At 42.7% G+C, this 9,336-nt stretch overlaps 2 protein-coding genes across 2 annotated transcripts in view; both read right to left on the reverse strand.

The window, feature by feature from the left end:
• Positions 1–9,336, reverse strand: part of LOC121532579 — a 148,598-nt gene that overhangs the window by 33,705 nt on the left and 105,557 nt on the right. The window lies entirely within an intron of this gene.
• LOC121557002 lies at positions 349–9,329 on the reverse strand. Its single transcript, XM_045213672.1, has 7 exons — positions 9,224–9,329; positions 8,954–9,025; positions 2,527–2,732; positions 2,248–2,306; positions 1,911–2,125; positions 848–1,104; positions 349–594 (listed from the first exon to the last, which is right to left on the reverse strand). Exons 1-7 carry the CDS (start codon positions 9,327–9,329, stop codon positions 379–381), a joined length of 1,131 nt encoding a protein of 376 aa, XP_045069607.1. The 3' UTR covers positions 349–378.

Consider the following 9,336-nt stretch of genomic DNA (forward strand, 5'->3'; position numbering starts at 1 on the left):
TGGTGAGGCTGAGGATGAAAAGAGAAGGTGTTTTACTATCTGATAAAAGGTATATTCATTATAACCAACCATAATCATATGATATAATGACATCATAGTTCAATAACAATAACGCTGTAAGAGAACTAAAAACATGTAATAGTACTACGGGTCTGACTTCATTTGATTGGATTTGAGCTCTGAATGTCTGTTACTTGGCAACCAGACAAGTCTGTTCCATACATTTTCAGTACTGCCCTTTTCTTTCAGAAGAAGATCAAACTCTTTAACAACAGCTTCTAAGAACAACTGAAATGTGGGGAAGTAGTTTTCATCGGACTGGAAAACCACAAATTCTGCTGTCTGGAACACAAAAAGCAAGAGTCAGTATCTACGATCTTACATGTAATGTGAATATACTGAGGTCACAGCTAAATAAATATCTAAAGTTGGAATCTCTTTATGGCTTATAGATATTACTGTTGGGTTGATCCTGTATCCATGTGTAATATTTGTGGAGAGGATATATGTTTTGTTCGGGGTTAGATTGCAGTGAGGAGTTGTTTCAATCAAGGTCTCTTTGTATCCATTCCTTGTCTTCCTCACATCCTGCACCTTGGGAATCAACAATGGACAGATAAATTGTGCTTCAATAAAATACACGTTGTGCAAACTCCAAGCTAAATCAAGCACCCATCAAGTACTTTGTCAGAATTATTTGATTCTGGTTTGGTGTCAACAACTATATTAACATGCATTCTTGTGGCACAGAGAAAATGTTATTTTTCTATGTTGTGTGTTTGACACTGCCAGCTTGATGGAATTCTAGCCAGATAGAAGTGGGGTTTGAAATCTTAGTTATGCTTACCTCCCTGATCACAACATTTCTGGGAAGCAACAACACATTCAGGATGGACCTCTCTTCAGGGACAAACAGTTGGTGGAATAACAACACAAGCCCGTGGATAGGGGAGATGGGAGCATCATCATCCGTGACATCACCATAAGCAGAGAATCCAGTGATGTTTATTATGACATGTGTATCTGTTATCTCAAGAGGATGGATAAACTCCACTTTGTCATCATCAGTCACATGGGCTACAGACAGGAAGTCACATCCACCCTCTAGGAAAGAAACAGAATATCAATTGGATTTCCTAAATTCCTCGCATACTCTCCTCGTCTCCTTTGGAAAAAGGTCAAAGGTTAGAGGAGGTTAAGAGAGGGAATGTGGAAACAAATGCGCTTGTATGAAACGAGACTCTCCTTCTCCACTAGCGCGTTATCAGGCAAATGACATTTACAGGGGTGGAATCCCAGATTACATGTGTAAAGTGGTAAAAAGAAATGTAGTTAGTTGTGCTAGACGTTTTATAGATAAAAGGAGAAGTATTGTTTTTATAAGATAGGCATGCTTCTCTCTTATGAGAAAACAACAGCTGTTTCAAAGGGCTGATTCCGCGGGAGGATAGACCTGAGCATCTTCCGTTCTCCATATTATTAATACTATTATTACTATTATCAATATTATTACTACTATTATTACTATGATTATTATTACTATGATCATTATCTCCGTTCACCTTTTAACAAGTTGACACTCTCCTACATATGGTCACTTTTGGGTTTTTGGAGGAAAGGAGGATTGAGGAGTCGAGGATAATATCCACGCATGACTGTAAGTCTGCTAAATGGCCATATATTACTAATATTATTATTATTACTATGACGACTATTACTATTATTACTACTATTATTATTATTACTACTATTCTTATTATTACTACTATTTTTAGGCAGACTTTTTCCAATTGAGAATCTCCCAAAAGAGAACATTGTGCTTTCTCTGATATACTACAATAGCAATGACAAATGAGGCAATGAACAAATTAATTTACAATCTCGTTTAGGGCATTCATGAAAATACTCACCAGAATGAATCTGACAGTGTGGGAGGTGTAGTTGGCAGACAGACTTCTGAGGGCAGTCGATGTTGAACAGGGGTCCTGCAGGTCTCTTGCCTCTCTGGGCTAGAAGCCTCCTGTTCCAGGGGACTGTCCTATAGAGCACCTCTCCCTCTCCCTCCATCCTAAACACCAGGCCTGTTATACTGCACTGGAACAGACCTGCACTGGGGCACTGGAACCTGTAGAACAAACAATGGTGAAGAATGACATTTTAATTACATTCCCTGAATATGATTTGAAAAATGAGGCATTGTCCTTACAAACTATTCATGAGAAAACAAGTAAAATAATACTGAGTTACCTGTATGCTCCATTGCCCTCATGATCGTAGATTTCTGGTTCAAAGTTTTCAGGAGACCTCTAAAATGTAAAAACAATAGATTTTAAAGGGTTTGAAGAGTAGTTTAATAGAAACATATTCAACTTGTCTTTCTTTCTTTCTTTCTTTCTTTCTTTCTTTCTTTCTTTCTTTCTTTCTTTCTTTCTTTCTTTCTTTCTTTCTTTCTTTCTTTCTTTCTTTCTTTCTTTCTTTCTTTCTTTCTTTCTTTCTTTCTTTCTTTCTTTCTAGTGAGGGTCTTACCATGCGAGGGTCAGTAGTACACAGGCTCTGGTCCACTACTCTACATTCTGTCATGTTTAACTCGTCCATGGCCTCAGGTAAGCTGTCAGACAGATGCACTCTGACACAGTCCTGGCTCTCTTCTTCCATTGTCCCATCAGTCGCTGATGGCAAGGTGAAGGCCTGTCCAACAATGGGATCATTGGGTTCCAGGAGAAGAGGAGAATCTGCACAGAAATAGTGTATATATCTAATTTTGTTAGTTATTGGTTTTGTCACGAACCGGCTCAAGTTCGTAACAAAAGGGAGACACGTGGAGACAAGGAGTACTCAAAGTATATATTTATTAATTAAAGTAAACTAAATCAAATAACAATGGTGTGTGTAATCAGTAATCAGTAGTGTACGTGAGTGTTTGCATGCATAAATGTAATATGGAAAAGTGTTGAAAAGTGCCAAAGCAAACAACCCAAAAAGGCCTCAAAAATATCACAACCAAGATCAAAGTATCTGCCTGGAGAGAGTCTTCCTAATGAATGTGGAAGAGGTCCATTTATCCTGGGACACACCCGGCCCAGGTGTTTCCCATGTAGCTGACGACCCTCCCAACTCCGCCCACCGGCATCCTAACAAGGAAACAAGAACAAAGAGAGAATACGGCAGACAGAGTGGGAGGGTCGTCACACCCCCCCCCCATAAGACCGGGGACCAACAAGGACCCCGGACCAACGTACCAGCCCCTGCGTCCCAAACCGACAAATTGTACATGTTCACACCTCCACTTGCCCCACCCATCATCCTCCTCTCCAGACCTCAGCAACCTTTACACAGGAAGCAACCTTTAAGAGGAAAGAAGAACACAAGACTAGGAGGGGACAAACAGGAAGGATAGAACATGACAAAATCAAACAATGGTCGGTCACATCAATATTCATGAACAGGGCGCACGTCACCCTGCCCAACCACCTTTCCAAGGTATACAACAGTCGCCTGAGCAAACTCACATTCAGCCAAATTCATCGTGAGGCGACCCGCAGCCAGACGTCCGAACAAGGCCTGAATACGGGACAGATGCTCCTCCCAAGCATCTGCATATATCACTACATCGTCCAGATAAACAGCGCAACCGGCCAGACCAGAGACAACCCTGTTCATAAATCGCTGAAAAGTGGCAGGCGCATTACGCAGTCCGAAACTCATAACCGAATACAGTACAGACCAAAAGGTGTAATAAAGGCAGAGATTTCACGTGCCCTACTCATCAGTGGCACCTGCCAATACCCCCTTTAACAGGTCAAATTTGCTCACAAACGTAGCTGCGCCGACTTGACCAACGCAGTCCTCCATCCGAGGAAGAGGAAATGAATCCGGCCCAGTGACATCGTTTACCTTACGGTAGTCCGTACAAAATCTATTTGTTCCATCCGATTTACTGCCCAAGATACAGGGAGAAGCCCAACTGGAGAAAGAAGGATCTGCTATTTTACTCTCCAGCATGTACCTGACCTCAGCATCCAGACAACGCAGTTTCTCTGAAGAAACTCTATAGAACCGTTGACGAATGGGGTCAGCATCTCCAATGTCAATATCATGTTCTATTAAGTTTGTACGTGTAGGTGTATCCGAAAACAACCCTGGAAATCTCCGAATCAAACCAACCCTCTCTTTCCGCTCATCAACAGGTAGATGAGTAAGAAGGCTATCTACAATCTCCAGTGTCTCTGAATTTTTCAATCTACCCTGCAGTATGCAATCGTCAGGACCAGAAACATCTTCCTGCTCCTGCACAGACCTAGCATGACCAGAACTCAGGGAATAAACAATATCAGCCAAAAGAACAGCCTTACCGTCCTCTGTAGACTCCCCCTGTTCAGTCTCAGAGGAACGTGCATAATAGGGTTTTAACAAATTTACATGGCACAGTTGGTGTGCTTTCCTCCGTTCTGGAGTGGCAACTAAATAATTTTGCTCAGTGTACTGGCGCACCACTGTATATGAACCTTGAAACTTGGCTTGAAAAGGAGAACCAACAATTGGCAGCAGAGCCAGAACCTGATCACCTGGACTAAAGTGATGAGGCTCAGCTCGGCGATCATATATGCTCTTCATCCTGTCCTGTGAAGATGATAGCTCCTCTTTAGCCATTTCACCAGCGGCATACAAGCGTCGCCGAAAATCACCCACATATGATAACAGGGACTGAGGAGGCTCGGGAGACTTCCAGTCATCCTGGAGAACAGATAAAAGCCCACGCACCCGATGTCCAAACACTAGGTCATTTGGGCTAAAACCCGTGCTCTCCTGTGAAACCTCCCTAGCAGCTAACAGTAACCAAGGCAACCCCTCCTCCCAATCCTTATCCATCTCAGTACAATAAGCTCTCAACAAAGACTTAAGTGTTTGATGGAAACGTTCCAGTGCTCCTTGACTTTGGGCATGATAAGCGCTAGACAAGTTGTGTTTAATATGGAGTTGTTGGAGAACCTGTCCAAAGAGATTAGAGGTGAAATTAGATCCTTGATCACTTTGAATGACCTTAGGGATTCCAAACAGTGAGAGAAACTGAGTCAAAGCTTTTAACACAGCCTTAGTCGTGATAGACCGGAGAGGGTAGGCAACAGGAAACCTAGTGGTCTGACACATCACAGTCAACAAATAATTACTACCCTTTCTAGAACGAGGCAGAGGACCAACACAGTCAATAATCAAATACTCAAAAGGTTTACTGAGTACAGGAATAGGGAACAGTGGTACCGGCTTAATAGCTTGATTAGGTTTACCAGTTAATTGACAGGTGTGACAAGTTTTGATGAAATCAGAAACATCCCTCTTTAATCTTGGCCAAAAAAATGTCGTAATATGCGATTGTAGGTTTTTCTCACACCCATATGCCCAGCAACGTCGTTGTGAGAAGTTGTCAGCACCAACTCACGAAGCCTAACTGGTACCACAACCTGACTAATCGCCTCCCCCAGAAAACAACTACCATGAGACATCCACTTCCTCATCAGGACCTCCTCTTGGAGAAAATAGCCCTGTGCGACATCTCCCAACTGTTCTACAGGCACAATTTGGTCCCGCAACTCTTCTAATGTAGGGTCAGCCCGTTGCGCCTCGATTAAATCGGAGCGGGATACGGATAACGGGATAACAGGGAAAACAGTAACAGACTTCTTTATGGTATTCTCGTTAGCCAGTTCCGTGACCAAGTCATCAGGGATCATAGAACGCGTCACTGCACACGCAGAAAACACCTCTGGGAAATTCTGCGCACTCTCATCAGGAATCCCTACAATTGAAGGCTTAGTAGAAACCGCTAAAGATGGAAACACGATAGGCCACACACGCTCCCCCAGCCAAGTTATTTCCAAGGATCACGTCAACACCCTCAATAGGCAATGAAGGACGCACCCCCACAACAACCTCACCTTTCACCAGTCCACAATCCAACATCAGTTTATGCAATGGAACTGACAGAGTGTTCAAACCTATTCCCCTAATTAGAACACTATTCCCCGAATCAGTCTCCGCAGAGAAGGGTAACACAGATTCCAACACAAATGATTCAGAGGCACCTGTATCTCTTAGGATCTTTACTGGCACTAGGTTCTTACTTCCTACCATAGACACAAAACCCTCCGTAACAAAAGGTAAATACTGGGATCAATATAGCCCTTCACATGGCTCTGGGCATGAGACAATGCGTCAGGAGTGAACTGATGTGGAACAGGCGCTGCTAACGCTATAGGCCTCGATTTACCATAAGCACCTGTACTGAATTTACCCCTAGACCTAAGAATCGGACATTCATTTTTCCAATGACCTAATTCTCGACAGTAGTGACACTCTTGACCAAAGTCAGTTTTACCACGGGTATCAGGCTCAACCCCAGTTGAATGAAACTCTGCCCGGGAACCGAAGTATCTCGGCGAGCAAGGCCCAAATCTCTGCAAACACCCCCACTCACTCCGAATACGGGGTTCTGCAAAAAAATGTGTGTGAGTCAACACATATTCATCTGCCAAAACCGCAGCTTCAGCGACAGTCTTTATTTTTCGTTCGTTAATGTACGTCGCTATACGATCAGGGATTGTGTCCTTAAATTGTTCTAACATAATCAGATCACACAGCCCTTGGAAAGTCATAACTGCAGAGGCGGAACACCAGCGATTGAACTGTGAAGATAATATTCGCGCAAACTCAACATGAGTCTGCTGATCATCCCTTTTTAAAGTTCTAAATCGTTGGCGGTAAGCCTCAGGGACCAATTCATAACTCTGTAACACAGCCGTTTTAACCTTCTCATAACTAACACTGTCTGCTACACTAAGAGCTGAATATGCTTCTTGCGCTTTACCAGTCAGCACACACTGCAACATCAAAGTGCGATCAGAATCAGGCCAACTCCTAGCGTCAGCAACACGCTCAAACAATGAAAAGAATGTCTCCGGGTCCTTTTCATTAAACTGGGGCAACAACCGTAAATTCCCAACAATATCAAATGTGTCTGGATTACGACCAAAAGAGGAACGACCCCTAGGAAACTCTGGATCACCTTCCCAGAGCAAACTCTCCCCTGAGAGCTTTCCTTCCCTAACCAGCTCTAGTCGCTCTTGTTGCAGCTTGATTTTAGCACGCTCCATATCCTGTTTAAATTCCAATTCCCTTTCATATTTTACACGATCATGCTCCATTTTAGCTTGTTCATGCTCCATTTTAGCTTTTTGTCCATTTTGTTCATGCTCTAGCTGTAACAGAAGCAGTTCTTTCTGCTGTTCAAAAAGAAGACTACTATGACTAACCGATGGAGCGGTCATTGTAACATATCGGGGAGACAACGTGTCCTCAGCAGAGGCTGCCCCAGTGGTAACATCCAGAATACCACTCTCCATCAAATTGGCCTTCAATATTAACCTAATATAATTTTTTAGACGTTTATCACTAATTTCAACCTTGTAGTGTTCAGCAACCTTCAACAGCTGTTCTTTAGTACATAATTCTAACAGTTCTTCTGATGGAAAGCGAATGAACTCGTCTACATTAGACGCCATAATCAGGGAAAATTTTTTTTAAATATATATAGATCATAATAATCTTGCTCAACCCCTCTGCTGAGCACACCAGACACAAGAGAAATACAATCACACCGAGCACCACAGAAAAGAGCTGGGATATGGAGCTTCCCCAAAACCTACAATAACTCAACCCTAGTCTTCGTGCAGATTTGCGGTGGGTAATTACGCACTGTAGCCCGCTGGCAAGGAATTAAACCCCCAGCACGCTGGTAGATTTCCCCAAGCCACGGATGTGCCCCCGAGACAACTGCTCAGTCCACTGACACCACACAAAAATAACAAACATTTAACCATGCCCACGTATCCCAAAACAAAACACGTCACTAAGCCTATCAGGGGAAAAAGCTATAGCTCCGGGTAGCAAATGTCACTACCCTACCCAATCTCCCACTGAGGTACACAGCCGATTGTACTCACCTCAGACCGATGTCCCAACAGCGAGTAGAGCAAGAGTTTCCAGGCTGGGCAGGGACTGGAAACTAACCAATGTACTCTCTCCAACGCAGTACAAAACCCAAAGGCAACCAATACTGGCCTATCAAACTCAAACAAACTAACAAAATTTACAAAGAAAAACCCTACAGAATTGGACATTAACTCCACGTTCTCCCAAACACAACCAGTTCAAGATCCCAGACGAGCCCCCACTTGTCACGAACCGGCTCAAGTTCGTAACAAAAAGGGAGACACGTGGAGACAAGGAGTACTCAAAGTATATATTTATTAATTAAAGTAAACTAAATCAAATAACAATGGTGTGTGTAATCAGTAATCAGTAGTGTACGTGAGTGTTTGCATGCATAAATGTAATATGGAAAAGTGTTGAAAAGTGCCAAAGCAAACAACCCAAAAAGGCCTCAAAAATATCACAACCAAGATCAAAGTATCTGCCTGGAGAGAGTCTTCCTAATGAATGTGGAAGAGGTCCATTTATCCTGGGACACACCCGGCCCAGGTGTTTCCCATGTAGCTGACGACCCTCCCAACTCCGCCCACCGGCATCCTAACAAGGAAACAAGAACAAAGAGAGAATACGGCAGACAGAGTGGGAGGGTCGTCACAGTTTAAAGTTGTCTTTGTATTAAATACAGATGTAGGATCTTCATTTGAGCCAGTTTGCTTCAGCAGGAAAATAATCCTGCAGCAACAGGAAATGTGAACTATTATGTATATTATAATTAATTGACATTTTTGTAGGAGTTGATACATTTTTCGTTAGGTCAATTCAAGTGGAAAATACAAACTTCAGAAAACTTTTTAAAACTCCAATACACTACAAGTTTGCATTTCTTGCCGTATAAGAAAATTCTCAGCAACAAAAGAATGATCAAATGAAGATCCTACATCTGTAGGACCATCTCCTTCACTCTTACCTGGGGTTCTAGGAGGACTATGAGATGTGGAACTTGGCATTTCCTTCAACGTTTTTTGGGTGGCCTGGAGGACTGAGGAGAAAACAGTTGAAATGACAAACTCTATATTGACCGTTCCTAGAGGTGTTACCTGCGTTTCTGAGATGTGTTATCAAAAGGGGACATAGATGTTGTATCCTCATTTATATGTTATAAAACAAAATAGTAAAGAAGCTGGGACTCTTTTTTGAAACACTCAACATCCTGACTATGAACAACACCTGTAATTACCTCTGTGATCACTCTCTAACTTCTCAGCAAGATCCCCCAGGTCCATCTTCCTCATTGTGTTCAGTGTGATCTTCACAGCTCCCTCAGGGCCGTATCTCTTCACCATCTGATCC

The sequence above is a fragment of the Coregonus clupeaformis genome, unplaced genomic scaffold (genome assembly GCF_020615455.1).
Source record: "Coregonus clupeaformis isolate EN_2021a unplaced genomic scaffold, ASM2061545v1 scaf0138, whole genome shotgun sequence".
NCBI lineage: Eukaryota > Metazoa > Chordata > Actinopteri > Salmoniformes > Salmonidae > Coregonus > Coregonus clupeaformis.